This window comes from Hippocampus zosterae, chromosome 13, assembly GCF_025434085.1.
Source record: "Hippocampus zosterae strain Florida chromosome 13, ASM2543408v3, whole genome shotgun sequence".
NCBI classification, from domain to species: domain Eukaryota; kingdom Metazoa; phylum Chordata; class Actinopteri; order Syngnathiformes; family Syngnathidae; genus Hippocampus; species Hippocampus zosterae.
This window is the reverse complement of record NC_067463.1, coordinates 12,803,839-12,821,074: the sequence shown is the minus strand read 5'-3', so window position 1 is coordinate 12,821,074 and position 17,236 is coordinate 12,803,839. Positions and strand designations below refer to the sequence as shown.

The window sequence follows — 17,236 nt, the reverse complement described above, 5'->3', positions numbered from 1 at the left end:
ATGTCATTAGATATTCAAAACGGTCCACTATTCTGACCAATAGAACAGAATCTCACTCACTTATTTTTTTCTGAGAGCAGGGTTGTCGAACTCCTTTTTGTCTTGGGCCACTTTGGAGTTACGTCATCCCTCGGCGGGCCGTGATGACAGTGAAACCACAAAAATGTTGAATCGTCTCATCGCATTTAAATTTCCACACAACAAATTCATGGATTGATGGAATGAATGAATGAAATTCATGGATTGCTAGTTTTAAAAACAGTCAACTGTAGTAGTTTGTTTGATTGTTGTTCAAGTGAGTGTGAAGAGGGTAACAAAATTATTGCAAAATCTCAAGGCTATTTATTACATGTGACAATTTGACATTTTGGTACAGATTTTAGCAAGGATCATGCACGTTGACACCCATGATTGTTTTACAATGATATGGCGGGCCGCATCTGGCACCTTGGGCCTTGAGTTTAATACCTGCATCTGAGAGGAACATCGAAGTGTTAGGCACATGTTTTTTTTTTCTTTTCAGGAGCAGAGTGTTTTTTATTCACAGGTTCAGTCGATCTGGAGGACAGGAAACGCTCCACAACATTTCACCTGAGCCTTACCGGAGCGAGGCAAGTCCCGTTTCAGGGAGCTTTGTGTGATGAGCCCAGTTTCTTGTCAAGCTCCTTTGACCCGTTTCCACATTTTGGTCCTTGGTGTTGAAGCAGGTCCTTGGACTGAGGCCGCACTGTTCTGATCCACACGCTCTGTCCAGGTACTACAGCTGATAGATCCAATGAAAGAGTGTCACTGTTTCTTTTTTAATATCTCTATCTTTTCCACCGAAGGCTCGGAGGTTTGGCCGGGCAGGTTGAAGTGCTTAATTTTGATGCACTTATTCCCCTCCCCATTAGTGTTTGTGACGAACTCAGTGAGCCAATGGTGTCGCTCTGTAAGATAAGAGAGCTTTCTGAAAGTCTGGACTTGATTTGAGCAGCTGTTTAAATGTGGTGCGGGCAGCTCTTTGCGCTTCTCTGGCGCTCTGGGGGGGGGGGGGTGAGGGCTCCTGGAGTTATTATGGCAGGACCCATAGTCATGTACAAAACTGGCAATCTCTTTCGACGAAAACTGCGGCTCGTTGTCAGTCATAAACATTTCGAGTATCGCAAACCTTGCAAAGATCACTTTCAAATGCTCCGCAGTTTGAGATCTTGTCACCGCCAGGTGGTTTTTTGTTAACGGCGGTTACAATGGCCATTCTTTCACTCGGCGATATCAGCTGCAATGATTTGCCATGCCAGTCAGGGCGCAGTCACCAGAGGCCCTGCACATCGTATTTCACATTTTTCCACCATTTCCTTAATCTGTCTTGTTACTGATTGCACCACAATGATTCTTGTGCTCTTGCTTCACATTTGCTCACAGCCTGATGCCTTTCAGGTGGCCTCTCCATTTTTTTTTCCACCACCACGCATCCAGGAAAAACAATCCTCTTACCTTTCAGAAGAAGGCCCTTTGCCTTCCTCTCTGGCCAGAATGGCTAAAGGTGTTCAGCCACTCATATCCCGTGAAGGGGGTCAGCCTTTTTTCCATTTGGGTTTTCAGCTGATTACATAAGTTGCCTGAATTCGGAGCTTCTCTGATCCGTGCTAGCTTACCTTTGGCGGCAGGCAGAAGTTGGAGAATCTGGTTGGTGTAGGGCTGTAGGCACTACATTTGTCCTGCAAGATACTGTTGGATATTTTCTAGTTCTTTGAGGGGCTGTTGAGAGAGTATCAGTTTTTTTTTTTTTGCCTGGGACATGTATGATCATGTAGTTGAACCGCAACAGTTTTAGCCTGGCTGTCATTTTTCAGTGGATCACACAAGGGCTTTGTAGGGCTGGTCGGCTAGGTAAAAATTTGCCGACATAATTCACCATGCTGCCAGGTTCAGGCAGTTTCTTTTTTAACTCTCTTTTTTCGTCAATGGACGCTACGGCTTCGTGTTTACCGGTACTTTCAAACTTCGCTTGTAGCCGACGTGTGTGCACATTTTGAGCATGACGTCTCTGATTCACTGGTATCTAGAAGTGCTTCAAACAACAGAGCGTATGCGGACACAGCGGTCACGATCGCATCACTCTCCGTGTCTTAATGTGTTTTGTTGTATTATTTTAATCGTTTTGTTATTTTATGTATAAAACGTTAATTATTTTTGAAATTTTGACTCACGCAAATTGGTAGGCGTAGACGATGCCCTCTTACCCACCCATGGCAGCGGGGAGTGCATTTGTTCACAGCCTGCGTGAGGAGGCTACAGCTATGACTCAACAAAGTTATGAGATAAATGTGAACACTGTATTTTTGTTGAGGGCGGTTCCTTGACTGACAGCAAGTTGATAGAACTTTTTCGTTGTGTAGAAACTGTCAGTCAGCTTTCGAATTCCAACCAATTGTGTCCTTTACGGTCTAGTTGTTCATTTAAGGGACTAAATAAAGACCAAAAGGTCCTGGCAAAGTTGATCAGCAGTTTTTAGGGCTGCGGGCCATAGGGGACCCACACTTTGTTCGACACTGTGTCCTGTAGAAACTTGGTCCTGCTTAACTTCTTTTAATTAAAACAAAATTAAGAAAGCTAGTGTTTTGAAAGGTAGTTATTCGCTGCTGCTTCAGTGCACAGTAAACACTTTTGTGTTGAGCAACCTTGATATTGAAATCAATATGCAGGAAAGTCGGAGCATTTGTCAGAGCAGTTGAGTCGAATTAACTTTGGCTCATGAGTTTATATATACGTATATATAAAATTCTTCCTCTGTACGTTTGTAGTAATTTTTGGGAGGGATGTCTGTACTCTGTTACTAAATGTCTTTAGTTTTGTTTTCAAATGCTTTCAAATGTAAAATAATGTAAAGCCCATTGGTGTGTGTATGAAATGCATTATTTTGTTATATAAAATTTCAAAAGTGATTCCCGTTTTATACATAAAATAACAAAACAATATCAAAATAAAGCTGTTTTGCCATGAGTAAATTGTCATTGTTTCAGTGTTCTCCCACATAAAAGTTAAATATTAACAGAAATGTGAGAGGTGGAGTCACTTTTGTGAGATACTGTTTATCCAAGATCTGGTTTCCTTTCAAACAAACGCAAATGTATGTTGATGCGCCAGATTCCACTCTCTGTTAATCATTCTCTCATAATCTGATAACAAGCATCATGCTTTCAGCTACGTCAACACCTTTGTCTTCTTTGTCAGAGCTACAGCTGCTCCCACAGCTGAAGCGAGAATACAGTAAATCCCCAGGTACGTCAAAGTGCCCTTGAACAACACATGAAACCCCGTGAATAGCCATCCGTCCATTATCCGAGCTGCTTATGACAATAAAGTTGTACTTGACTTGACTTGACTGGTACTTATCCTCACGAGGGTCGTGGGCATGCTGCAGCCTATTCCAGCTGTCTTCTAGCAGTAGGCGGGGTCCACCCTAAACTAGTTGCCAGCCAATCGAAGGGCACACAAATAACCATTCACACCCACAATCACACCGAGGGACAATTGAGAGTGTTCCATTAACCTACCATACATGTTTTGGGAATTTGGTAGGAAAGCAGAGTATATGGAGAAAACCCACACACGCATGGAGAAAACATGCAAACTTCACACAGGAAGTCTGGCACCCGGATTCGAACCATAGACTTCTGAAGTGTGAGGCAGACTTGCTCACCAGTCGATCACAGTGCTGCCCTTATGGTTGTATACCCCCCCCCCCCCACCCCCCCAAAAAATCACCCATTTACCAAAAATAACATCACAATGAAAAAAAAATCCAAATTCACAACAAAAATATAATTGACATGCTCACCCCCCCCCCCAAAAAAAACAACCTCTCACTCGATCCACAAAAACTCATAAAGCAACAATCCTAATGACCCAAGTCAGCACAAACGTGAGGGTAAATGGATGGATTTAAAGTTCACTTAATTTAGTTGAGTGTTGTTTCTTATTTGTGAAAATTTCCGTAATTTTTTTCTCTTTTCCCAGTTGTGGACTATGGGCCATAGTCGCAAGTAGACCTGCACAACTAACGAATGCTTACAGATTCTTTTACCGATAAATGCTTTGATGTTGTCCCATTCTTATCTGTTAAACACATTGACAACAGGATTTTTATCAACCCGTCATTGTTCGACTTCAGATGGAAAAATGATTGTGACATTTTTCAAATTGCCAACTTACTACATTAAGAATGTTTTGGGTGTGTGTGCATGACTGTTTTTGAGTAAGAGAAGTTTTTTTGTTTTTTATGGGGTGCTGGTAACGGGTGTTTTTGGTGGGTGAGAGTGTCCTTCTGGGTGAATGATTGATTTTGATTTATTAAACATATAAACACGTGATAAGAAAAAAAGTTAAAATTTGAAGAAAGAAAATATCACCCATGGTTGTCATAGTTTAACATGTACTACATGTTCTAAGGAAGTAAGAAGTACAAAAACTTAGCCATTTCCACACCTTGCCATTTACATATCTCATCACAAATGATTACACTAGTATTTTTTATTTAAAATAATGCATCCCAAAATAAAAACAAAACATGCTCATTTTAACGCCGATAATTTTAGGTATAATTGTGACTTAACAACTCCTCAAATATATGTTTGAATATTTGAGTAAGAGGTTTGTTTTTTTTGGTTAAATAGAACCTACTGGGCAGGTCATAAATGTATCGTCTTGTATGTATTGTCCCCTCTCTTATGGTCTCTGCGTGTTTGTTCGGGTTGAATAAATTTTGAGCAGGTGTTTATCATTCAACCTCACCTGATTGCTGCTACGTGATTGGTCAAGGAACTATTTGAACAGTCTCATGTCTACGCTTCTCTCCACTGCCAGCAAGTGCTAGCAAGTTTGATTGCCCTTTGTGTTTGAAGACCTTTCCTCCTCTGTTTGCTTTATAGGAGGTAATTCAATTTTTAATCCTCATTTATTTACTTCTTGTTTGGTGAAGGAAGGGTTTATTTTTAGTGTTTTTTTTTCTATGGTGGTATTTTATCCCTCTGAAAAGAATAAACTGCTCCGTAAAAAGGTTATTGGTATTGCTGACCTTTCTGGTAGTGGGAAGCCTGAGGGAGCACTGACATGTTGTATCCAAGATTTGCAGAGATTCGGACATAACCGAAGGTAAAATACACAGGCCAACCTTGACCACTTCCCTGACAATCGCGCCCCGCCCTGCACCACCAGCAAACCACCCACCCTCCTGTCACAGCACACCAGGCCCTTTGACACCTGGCCTGGCTCATAGTATGCATGTCGATGGCTGGACAAAGGCTCTGCTCCGAGCACTCCTACTTCTGGAACATGAAATACGTACACTATTCACCCACCTTGTCGTCTTGTCTTGTCCATCCCAACTTGTCCAAAACAGTGGCCTTCGCCCGACCTTCGCAAGCCAGTGGGATTAGGGGACCTGGCAATCTGCTGCCGTGCCTCCCCTGCAGTTTTTTGCTGTTTTGTTACCTTTTAATGCAGGGGTGTGAAACCCAGGCCCTGGAGGGCCGCTGTCCTGCACGTTTTCCAAGTCTCCCTGTTGCAACACACCTGATTCAAATCAACAGGTTCAATGTCAGGCTTGCGCGCAGCTTGCTGATGATCTGATCATTTGAATCAGGTGTGTTGCAACAGGGAGACTTGGAAAACATGAAGGACAGCGGACCTCCAGGACCTGAGTTTGACACCCCTGTTTGAATGGATTCACTAAAACACAGTTTCATTTGACTGTTTGATCAGCCCCAAAAGAGCAGTTAAACAGTCTACCTGTCTGCTGCATCTGCCTCGCCCCTTGTTAGCCAGAAGCTAGCTTCTCTGCAGGGCACACCTGTTTAGGGCCCCTCTGGCTCTTTTCTGTGCTCTGTGGCTGAACGGCCTGTTCTGGGGACTCTCACGAAGAAACCTACTTGGACCAGTCGCAACCAGTTCTCCCGGACACTTATCTGTCCACACGGATTATTGTCAACGCGAATGACGCCACCTCCCCAACACTCAGACCAGCTGGAGATGGCTAGAAGCCAATCACAAAGCCCCTGTCAAACTGGTTCCCATCTCCAGCAAAGTTTTGTTCCTCCTCAACAACATCGGTACTGTGGTTTAACCTTGCTTCCGATGTGGAATATTAATTTGTTCTTTTGCCATGTGCTGTGTGTGCCTGGCTCTCACGACCGCAACTTTTTTACTTGGCAGTGGAAATATTAGGTATCCAGACTTTCACAAGGACCCCTCCACTTCATTTGCATGTCATCACTCATAACTCAAATTATCCTCAAAATGAGGATAGTTCGAGCGTGTTTTTTTTTCTCCCCCTCTCCCTCCCTTGTGGTTTCTTTCTGACTTCCAGGTTGAGTGAACGCTGGCGTGTTTGGCTGCCGCTGCTCAACCCATATTGTGTTTTATTGTTTTGTTACTGTAAAGTGTCCTTGTGTTTCTTGAAAGCCGCTTATAAATCAAATATTATTATTATTATTATCACTACATTCTCAAATGACCAGGGTACATCCACCGAGGCTGTGGATGGACCTTTTGGTATAGACATACCTTTTGTGTCGCGAGATAAAGATCATTGTGTTGAATCCCGCAAACATCCTTTAACCACCAAGACACATAATAATTATGACTTCAGGCTCTTGACAGCATCAAAAGTCCTGATACATGTCGGCACTCTTCTTTACAATCAAATAACCGACGATGTTGCGATAGCACACTTCAGGAACAAACTGGCTTCATTTGACCAATCTGATTTTGAAAGTTTATCTGAGGGTTCAATGTTCTGCTGTCATTTTTCTGTCTACCGACTGCTGTCAGGCTGCTGAATACAAATAACAATAATAATAATAATAATAATAATTAAATGATGTGAAAGACAATTGTAAATAGCACTGCGATTTATCCATTTTGTGTTTAGATGGCACTTAATTGAACGGTGTTTGTTGTTGTTTTTTTTTTTCTTCTTTCTTCTTTCTACCTACTTTCTGGCTGCTGGAGGCTGTAAATTTCCCCAGTGTGGGACAAATAAAGGATATCTTATCTTATCAAACAACTTCAGTTTTTCTAAATATCAACTTCAAGCGACTGGTTTCAATGTGTCGATGTAATTGACGGGTGTCCTAAGAGAAACCTCTTTCGCAAATCTCGACATATGTAGACTGAAGTTAGCAATGGATAAGGCTTCTCTTCGTGTTTTCCATTTGTGTGCAGGTCTACTAATATGGCACAGGGAACAAAGCATTGTGGGTTAAATGTTGTTGATGATGTTGAAATGATGTCGGCAAGAAGAGTCTTTTGGAAATCTTAACTGTTGAATATCAGATTCTTCAGTAACAAGACTTTGATAGTCACTGACTTTAGGGGTCTACAGGTATTGAAGCAGAGCAGGTTTGCAGGGTGGTCGCAGGGCTTGTGTCGCCAGAGCAGGTTCAGAGGGCGGCTGCGGGGCATGCACCATCGGAGCAGTGTTAGCGCTGCCAAGGAGCCGGGGCCTACTTTTGCCTAGGGGCTGAGACAGTTGCCTAGTGCTGTAGCCAGTATGTGAGAACGCATCAGCCAAATCAGCCTGCCGCCGTAGAGGTTGGGGAGCACAAGAGACATGAAAGGACCAGGAGACAGGTGAACTCGCAGAAACATGACAAATGGGAGGAGGTGAAGAAGTAGACGGCGAACGAGGTGATGAAAAAGGCAAGGTATAAAGTGGCTTGGGTGCAAGTTCAGAATAACGCAACGTTTAAAAGGCGGATTTACGGACAGAACCAGAACCTTTTCCTGGGTGCCTATGTTGGCCAGCCCGCAGAGCTCCCAGATAAATGGCCAATCTGGCACTCAAGTGCCTGAAGGGAAGGGCTTGGGGAGCAAATGGGGAAATAACCGGGAAAAACAAAATCTGTTTCAGAATCGGAATCAGAAAAATCTGAGTTGAAAAATGAAACATTGGGCTGGAAAATAGAAGGTGAGTGTTAAAAACCTAGGACAAGTGGATAGCACAACTTAGAGAGGGAGGTGTGGAGGAAAATACACAGTTTACACTAAGGCTGTGGGAGTGGTCGGCAGGTTGAGGTAGGGGGGCGACCCATCTAGAAGGGAGTTACACTAAGGCTGTGGGAGTGGTCGGCAGGTTGAGGTGGGGGGGCGACCCATCTAGAAGGGAGCACCATGAGGGGTTGCCTGTGAAAAGGGAAGCCAGCAGCCGATGAGATGATCACTATTTATGGTTAGCAGCAGGCAGTGATGTCTGCGGCTCGAGGGATTGTGCCCGAGTCTGCTGAGTCCATGACGGTCTAATCATAAGCAACTAAATAAAATGTTATCTTCTCATCAAAATATACAATAACTCCCTTGACATGAAGGATGCAGGAGGTCTAGATTTATTCCCTCTCGTTGCACATTGTAAAAAAAATAATAATAAATAAAATAACGATTATAATAATAATAATACATTTGATTTATAAGCGCCTTTCAAGAAACACAAGGACACTTTACAATAACAAAACAATAATAGTACTTCAGGGACAATTGAAATAATATAATTATAATGATAGATTGTTGTTTTTTTTTGTTTTTTTTTTTTTCCTGTCAGCAGCCTTGAACGTGTCCGAAAGTAACCACTCCCGTTTTTGAAATCTTGACTACGCCCATAGTTGGTTTAAATACGCAATTACAACGCATCTGCGTCCTTTTCCTTACTGGAACGTCTACCATTCATTACACTTTATAGCCTCAAGCTTATAATTATCTTCGAAGGTGTCTAGGCTGTCAGCAAAATGCCTTCAACATTTGAGCTGTGTCCCGGTAGGATGATTGGAGGGGATCGTCCATGTTTTGTTATCGCTGAAATTGGACAAAATCATCAGGGAGACATTGAGATAGCCAAGAAAATGATCAAAATGGCAAAGGTAATAAGGGACACATTTACCGTGTTTTATGTTTTTTTTTTTTTTTTTAATTTCACCATGCACTGTTCAAAATTTATTGGAACAAGTAACAATATGTGTTTGCGTGTGTGTATGTGAGTGTATTTATGTATGTGTGTACAGTATATTCTGTCATTTAGTATCCGTGAATACTCCGCATTATAAAATGTAAACGGGGGAGAGAGAGATTTCAAAAGTACTGTCGTATTAAGGTAAAAGAATTGTTGAAGCAGATTAACTCACGTTTCTGGACGTCAATGTAGTACAAGTGTGTGTGCATGTCCCTCATCCATTCCATATGTATTTACTTTGACAGGACTGTGGTGCCGACTGTGCCAAGTTCCAGAAAAGTGAGCTGCAGTACAAGTTCAACAAACGTGCTTTGGAGCGTCCTTACAAGACCAAAAACTCCTGGGGAGAAACGTATGGTGAGCACAAACGCCACCTGGAGTTCAGCCATGACCAGTACAGGGAGCTGCAGAAGTACGCAAAGGAAGTGGGGATCTTCTTAACTGCCTCAGGGATGGATGAGGTACTGTGTGTGCCTTTGCAGGTTTTATATTTTGAACACACGCAAAAAAAAAAAAGGTTTCACTTTAACCTTTGCACTTTTTAGATGGCGATAGAGTTTCTCCACGAGATTAATGTCCCTTTCTTCAAAGTGGCCTCCGCAGACGCCAACAACTTTCCTTATTTGGAAAAGGCTGCCAAGAAAGGTGATTGGTTGATTGATATGAGTTTTAAAATTTTAGGGAACCACAGATTACATACATAAACTCCATACATACAATAGATAGATAGAAGCAATACTGACTGAACTGCTCGTGATGGACATTGCACAATTGTGTGCTGTTATATTGCTTTTTTGTGTGGTGTTGATTGTTTCTATGAATGTGGCACGATAGTGGTCGTAGTAAGAGGTGAATGAAGTCCAGTAAGACCCACTCAAGGCCCGGGTACTAAAATCATGGCCTAATAATGAAATTACAATGTTGAACAATCCATTCATGTTAGACATTAAGCTTCTCTTTTGTGTGTACGGTACGTGCGTGCATGTCAGGACGTCCCATGGTGATTTCCAGTGGGATGCAGTCCATAGAGACAATGCGTCAGGTGTACAAGACAGTGAAGGAGCACAACCAAAACTTTGTCATCCTGCAGTGTACCAGTACCTACCCCCTTGAGCCTCAGGATGTCAACCTCAGAGTGATCACAGTAAATCGAACAAAAAAATTACAATAACTTGATGAAATGTTCAAAGTAATTCATATCTTAAAACCTTCATCAACAGGAATACCAGAAGGAATTCCCCGATATTCCAATTGGGTATTCTGGCCACGAGTCCGGAATCAGTATTTCAGTGGCGGCTGTTGCTCTTGGGGCAAAGGTCATAGAGCGCCACGTCACACTGGACAAGACTTGGAGGGGAAGCGACCATGCAGCTTCTCTGGAGCCCGCTGAACTGGCCGAGTTGATTCGTTCCATTCGACTGGTGGAGCTTGCACTGGGATGCGGTCTGAAGAAGAGGTTGCCCTGCGAGGAGTCATTTCATAGAAAGGTGAGATGGTGTTACCCCAAATACAATTATTCATGCAACCGAAGTTCTCAACGCACTTTCACAAATAACTGAATGACTTTAGGTAATTGGATTACATCCAGTAAATGAGATTTTTAAAAAAAACTTTATTTGTCTCACAATGGAGAAATTTCCAATTTACTACAGCAAAATTATAAAAGGAAGAAGTAGAAGAACAAAAAGTATATAAATAAACTATAAAATATAAATATAAGCATATAAAAAATGGGCGAGTGAGGGTGAGTCCAGGTTTTCAGGTCTGTCTATTCGATAGCCTGACAACAGTCAGCAGGAATGAGCAGCGGTGCCTTTCCTTCTTGCAGCGCAGGTGTATCTATCTCTGGCTGAAGAGGCTGCCCAGTGCTGTCAGGGTGGCCTGGAGCGAGTGCGAGGGTCTGTCCATTGTAGCTTTTAGCTTGGCTAGCATCCTTGATAGAACCATGAACGTCACAAAATAAAAAGACAGCCCGAAATTAGTTGTCTTTTACTTGATTACTAAGTTGTGAAGAAAATAATCATTGCTTTGCCTCAAAAACTAGCTGTAATCAATTACAGCAGACGTATGCACATTTTGAGCATGACGTCTCTGATCCACTGGTGAAAGGAGGATTCTCTCCTCTTTCATCTAGAACCGCTTCAAACAACAAAGCGTATGACGGAAAAGTGGTTGAGATTGGACGACTGTCCGTGTTTTTAATGTTGTGTGTTTATTATTTTATTTTTCATTATTTTACTCGCTGCCTGTGTATAGAGAATGTCTAGGCCTTTGTTAAAAAAAATCTACTATATTGAATTAAAATAAGGATGATTTGTGTTTGAGAACAATTGAAAATCTGAGTAAACATTGAATTTGTAAAATGAATCATAATGACATTTCTTTTCCCCAGCTGGGGAAGTCTGTGGTGGCCAAGGTGAGAATCCCCAAAGGAAGTGTCCTCAGCTTGGACATGTTGGCAGTGAAGGTGGCCGAGCCCATTGGTGTCGACGCTGAAGACATCTTTCGTCTGGTTGGCAAGACTGTGAATGAGGATGTAAGTGAAGATGAGACCATCACACAACAGGTGGTGAACGGCCTTTAACCATTTTCTGATCATTTTGGTTAATTTGGGGGAATTCACGGTTGTTACTACATATTCATTGCCCAGGAGTTAGCACCGAATGTCACAAATTGTGAATGAAATGTACAACTTTGCATCAACAAGACATTGTATAAAAAGTCATTTGTTGCTTTGCTCATCTGTATGTATTAAATTACTATTTTTTAAAAAGTACAGCCTGCTGCAGACTCTTTTTCCTCCTGCTTGGATTATAAACTCTACATATGTGCCCAGGACAAGTCTGGCATGCAGCACAGTTGAATTGTGTGAAGGAGTGGGCTTCACACACTGTTGGTATTTTCACAGATGCACACAGTTTGGTTTACACCGTTGTAAGCATGAATATCGCCGACTAGCTTGTTCCTCTTATACTCTTTAAAGTTGACACATGAGAGGTGCACAGACCTTGATATGGCAAACTCAGAAACTGCTTTGCTGGAGTCCAAGCAAGAGGTCTCAAGAGAGCAAAGTACGTTGAATAAGAAACTGCAAGCAGACCTCCAAGGTCTGATGATACAAAGTCGGCCAGGGCAATCACAGATCCCCGCTGTGAAGTGGGCACTTGGGACACTGCCTCCCACCTCCCATAGTATACGTCTGTGGTTTCCCTCATGGGATGAATAGAACATCTGTCTGTCTGATTGCCAGTGTGCTCTTCTTTCTCTTGACATGTTGTCAAGTTTAGAATATAAACGAAGGAAGAGAGGAGTCTCTGTGTTGTTTTTATTTGCGAGGAGAATAGGAAAAGGCTGCGCACAAGTCTCTCAGCGACTCTAACCAGCCCCTCCCTAAGCCCTCTCTTTTTATCTGCTCTTGAGGTCCCTAGGTTACATGAAGTTGAGGTCACTAAAGGGAATTGGGGGTTTTCTGCAAACTGGCCACACCTTAACTTTAACAGAAAAATAAATGATTATTTCATATCCCTGATAAACACTTTTAGCACATTAATTCAGCATCTCTTTAAAAATGCAGAAGGGTCGCTTCCGGTGGTTTCCTCATGTCTGGATTGCCAACTAGATATCTTATGGCCAAGTAGATTTGAGCATGTTTCAGTTTTTACACAACAAAATGAATGCAGAATTAAACATAAATCATCTGTTCCCAAATGTATTCCGTCACATGTATTACATACTATGTGATTATACAGGCATGTACGTTATGTATTTATGTCAACAGACAATTAGGTGCTTCAGCTTGCATATTTGGAAGTGAGTGGACTGATACTTTAATTACTTGAATATAGACAATAATAAATAATAATGTAATCCATATTAATATTATTTTTACACAAATGGACAGATGTTTGCTCATTGTGTATGTGAATACTGTAGAATGGCAGTTGCATGGCGTGACAAACTTACACGTTGCTTGTCAAATGAGTGAAATATTTGAATTCAAGAAATATCACCTCACATTACAGAAAAAAACGCACTCTTCAAATGCGGAAGCGAAGGACGCTTCCGGCATGTGCGTCACGGTAACAGTTCCGGGTCGGCCTTCCTGAGTTCCTGGAAGCAGCAGCTTTATCTTTCCCTACGAGCAATTTCATTCATCGTTACATTTTGTGTTTGTTTGTCTTTTCCGTCGTCAACATGCCTTTAAAGTTCGAACTTTGCCCCGGTCGGATGATCGGAGCCAACTATCCGTGTTTCATTATCGCAGAAATTGGGCAAAACCATCAGGGAGACATCGAGCTCGCTAAGAAAATGATCAAAATGGCAAAGGTAAAAGTTTACACGAATATGCAGTTCAAAGTTCTTTTTGTGTTGAACAACAGATGGTCTTGGACAAGCTGAGTAACTATAAAAAAAATCACAGGAGCCTCAAGTAAAATAAGTCATTTCAAAATGGTCTCCTATCTGGTTAAAGTTTTATTTGTCTTGTGTGATATGTGCCCCCTATCAAGGGGCTCCTCTCCTTCTTACGCAGGACATTCGATTCACTTAATTCGTGTAATTGCACATTACATACCACATTCACATACCTGTCAATCTCGGATAATAGCTGCGCTTATAAATGATTACGATTCCCCATACAAAACAACAATAACCCGTACAACGGTTTATCGCGAATGCGCACATCATGTTTTATAAATCCGACCGTACTCAGCGATGACAAAAAGATACGATTGAAGATTACTTTTGCTGGTTTGCCGTGACAACAGTAGCGATCGACAACGGCATTGTCGTTGGCTCCCAGCAGGTGAGACAATCTGGATTTGAGCCAAAATGGTCTTTGTGAGATCGGTTCAAAATTGTTTTTTCCCCTCGTATAAAAGTTGTAATACGCCGTACATGATTTGAAATGATAAAACATGTATAAAATACGGGCAAAACGTACAAGTTGACAGGTATGCATTCAGGCCTCACTTTTTTTGGCACTTTGACAGGATTGTGGTGCTGATTGTGCCAAGTTCCAGAAGAGTGAGCTGCAATACAAGTTCAACAAACGCGCATTAGAGCGTCCATACAAGGCCAAACACTCGTGGGGGGAAACCTATGGTGAACATAAACGCCACCTGGAGTTCAGCCATGACCAGTACAAAGAGTTACAGACATACGCAAAGGAAGTGGGAATCTTCTTCACTGCCTCAGGGATGGATGAGGTCGGTCATGGAATGTATTTGCATTTTTTTTTTTTGCTTTAAACTGTATGTGATACATTTATTCTACATTTTAGATGGCGGTAGAATTCCTCCATGAGCTAAATGTGCCTTTCTTTAAAGTGGGCTCAGGAGACACCAACAACTTCCCTTACCTGGAGAAGACTGCCAAAAAAGGTGGGAAAACCCAAATTATTTCGTTAATCACTTCCAAATTACAGCATTTCCTCTTCTCGGGGCCATGGGAATGTATTTCCTCAATTGTGTGTGGCCCACTGTGGCCCTTTATTCAACTCTTTACTGCATTCCAGTGAAATATAGTCACAGGCAGAAGAATTAAATGTTCCCCACTAGATGGCAGAAGGTGCATAACTAACCTATGTCTTCAACTGCTTCAACTGTTGCCATTCACGCAACAGGATAGTTAAAGCACATAGAAGCTCGTGTGAACACACACACACACACACACACACACACACACACACACGCCAAATTAATTAAGTACGTTTCAACGAGATGATCATTATTTCAGTATTGTTCCGACATTTTTGTTTGGTGGTTTGCTGTGAGATGTTTCTTATGTCAAATTATGTGCCTTGTCTCAACCAAGGTTGAGAAACATTGATTTTAGTAGATTGCACCTGACAACTCATCGCGACAAATTAGAAAGGCAATCGCAATTGTAAGACATCCATTGAATAGCTCTACTTTAATATGAATTAGCATCACGTTTTCCCACTTGTGTATGTGTCAGGGCGTCCAATGGTGATTTCCAGTGGGATGCAGTCCATGGAGACGATGCGTCGGGTGTACAAGACAGTGAAGGAGCACAACCAAAATTTCGCGATCCTGCAGTGTACCAGTGCCTACCCCCTTGAGCCTGAGGATGTCAACCTCAGAGTTATCACAGTAAATCGAACAAAAAGGACTAAACCCAATGAAATGCTAGAAGCATTATGTATCTTAAAACCCTCTTGTCATCAACAGGAATACCAGAAGGAATTCCCCGATATCCCAATTGGGTATTCTGGCCATGAGTCCGGAATCAGTATTTCAGTGGCGGCTGTTGCTCTGGGGGCAAAGGTCATAGAGCGTCACATCACACTGGACAAGACTTGGAAGGGAAGTGACCATGCAGCATCCCTGGAGGCGTCCGAGCTGGCCGAGCTGGTTCGTTCCATCCGACTGGTGGAGAGGGCACTGGGAAGTGGTCTCAAGAAGATGCTACCTTGTGAGAAGCCGTGTCGTGACAAGGTGCCGTATCTCCACTCTGCAAGACATGGGAGCTCGATGAGATAACAAGACAAAGTACATTATTGCAACTACTGGGTGTATGTACTGTACACCATGCAAATATTGCAGTCTATAGTTTGGACCAATCGTGCCAAGCGGTGAGCTAGCAGCAAATACTTTTATGAGAACACAAAGTATTGACCGTTGGCCAAAACAACAATGCTCGCCGTTGCGTAGCTTGAAAGTTGCAGTGTCATTTCTCCATACCCTCTCCCGCGCCCTCCGGTGTCGCCCATCTTTTCGTCTTCACCGCCCCCCGGTACCATCGGAAACCACAAAACTTGTGAAGGTTGCTAGAGTATGTTTTAAAAAAGTGAATATGAGGCTTGATAAAGAGCATTGGATAACATAAGGACTACACAAAGCGCTCTACAAGTTGGTATAACCCGTTCAGGTGGATTCGGCACTTGCCGGTTAGCAGTAAGTGAATAGCAAATGCAGTTTATGGGCCATGCTCTAGGTGGAAGTGCTAAATTGAATGCGCCTGACAAGATTTTCAAGCATAAAAGAACTCGCTGCCTGTGTATAGAGAATGTCTAGGCCTTTGTTTAAAAAAAAAAAATCTACTATATTGAATTAAAATAAAGATGATTTGTGTTTGAGAACAATTGAAAATGTGAGTAAACGTTGAATTTGTAAAATGAATCATAATGACATTTCTTTTCTCCAGCTGGGGAAGTCAGTTGTGGCCAAGGTGAAGATCACCAAAGGAACTGTCCTCAGTCTGGACATGTTAACAGTGAAGGTGGCCGAGCCCATGGGCGTAGCGGCTGAGGACATCTTCCAGCTGGTTGGCAAGGCTGTGACGGCAGATGTAAGCGAAGATGAAAGCGTCTCGCCAGAGGTGGTGGACAGCTATGGAAAGAAGGCCAAATGCTGAGGATAGGGGAGAAAGTGGTGATGAGGAGAGAAGCACTTACATGGTGAGGACCCGAATCACGTGGGCATAACATGGTGGGTGATTTGCTTTTACATAGTTTTCGTAATCAGGAAGAAGAGGAGATAATTGTCCTCTGAAGTGGCACAAACCGGGTTGGGTCCTTACCTTGAGACAAGTAGACTGAAGATAAACGAATCAATAATTGTACTTGAAAGCCAAGGTCAAACGGTGGAGAATGCTGCTTGTTATCCTCAACAAGATGAGCTACATTGTCACATGTTGCATTGCCTCCTTGTAGAATGCATTTTTTTGTGCCTAATAAAGAGGAAAATACAGCTATCCACATGCCAGGAGTCACCGTTTTTTTTTTGTAGCTGCTCAACCAGGGTTGCACCAATAAATCAATGGTAATTGATTGGTAATTACCATCAATGGTAATTACCAAATGGTAATTCACTCTATGGTAACAAGCATTGTTGGAGATTTCGGGATAGCCAGGTGTTCCGCTGACCTAAACACTGAAGCGTTGGTTCAAGACATTTCACTAATTTCCTGTCAACCGTCGATAATTTTTTTTCATTTTGTTGATAGCATTCCTCTTGAAGAAGCTATGACCCTCTCACCAACAAAAGTCGGCACTCTCACATATCCACAATGTCGTGAAGTCACATTCTGATGCTTGTGTTTTCTGATGCTTTCCAGATCGATCCTTTTTGATTTGATTGAAGGCAGACATTTTACAGGCGACCCCACCACCAACAGAGAAATAAAAGGCTAGCGTGCTTCTTGTGGTACACAAGGTCAAGTGTGGTTTCTCTCGCATGAGAAGAGATTGATTGATTGATTGATTATTTCAGGTCATGCAGGAGAGCTACT

The 17,236-nt window shown here is 42.3% G+C and overlaps 2 protein-coding genes and 2 long non-coding RNA genes across 5 annotated transcripts; 2 read left to right on the top strand and 2 right to left on the bottom strand.

Annotated features, from left to right (window-relative positions):
- Nucleotides 1-257: 257 nt before the first annotated feature.
- On the bottom strand, nucleotides 258-5,555 carry LOC127612801 (uncharacterized). Its single transcript, XR_007965950.1, has 3 exons — nucleotides 3,199-5,555; nucleotides 1,477-1,740; nucleotides 258-929 (listed from the first exon to the last, which is right to left on the bottom strand). It is a non-coding gene; the product is annotated as an uncharacterized LOC127612801 (long non-coding RNA).
- Nucleotides 5,556-8,127: 2,572 nt separating this feature from the next.
- LOC127612802 (uncharacterized) lies at nucleotides 8,128-15,310 on the bottom strand. The gene is made up of 3 exons (XR_007965952.1): nucleotides 15,158-15,310; nucleotides 9,156-10,191; nucleotides 8,128-8,166 (listed from the first exon to the last, which is right to left on the bottom strand). It is a non-coding gene; the product is annotated as an uncharacterized LOC127612802 (long non-coding RNA).
- LOC127612765 (sialic acid synthase-like) lies at nucleotides 8,661-11,756 on the top strand. The gene is made up of 6 exons (XM_052083559.1): nucleotides 8,661-8,894; nucleotides 9,229-9,444; nucleotides 9,529-9,628; nucleotides 9,973-10,127; nucleotides 10,204-10,470; nucleotides 11,376-11,756. Exons 1-6 carry the CDS (start codon nucleotides 8,763-8,765, stop codon nucleotides 11,565-11,567), a joined length of 1,062 nt encoding a protein of 353 aa, XP_051939519.1. The 5' UTR covers nucleotides 8,661-8,762; the 3' UTR covers nucleotides 11,568-11,756.
- LOC127612764 (sialic acid synthase-like) lies at nucleotides 13,055-16,705 on the top strand. Of its 2 annotated transcripts, XM_052083558.1 has the most exons (7): nucleotides 13,055-13,309; nucleotides 13,975-14,190; nucleotides 14,265-14,364; nucleotides 14,942-15,096; nucleotides 15,175-15,441; nucleotides 16,151-16,403; nucleotides 16,471-16,705. In XM_052083558.1, the coding sequence occupies exons 1-6, from the start codon at nucleotides 13,178-13,180 to the stop codon at nucleotides 16,358-16,360; spliced, it is 1,080 nt and encodes a 359-aa protein (XP_051939518.1). In that variant the 5' UTR covers nucleotides 13,055-13,177; the 3' UTR covers nucleotides 16,361-16,403; nucleotides 16,471-16,705. The 2 variants fall into 2 exon arrangements, with proteins under 2 accessions (XP_051939518.1, XP_051939517.1); XM_052083557.1 differs by having other exon boundaries at nucleotides 16,151-16,705.
- The last annotated feature ends 531 nt before the right edge of the window (nucleotides 16,706-17,236 follow it).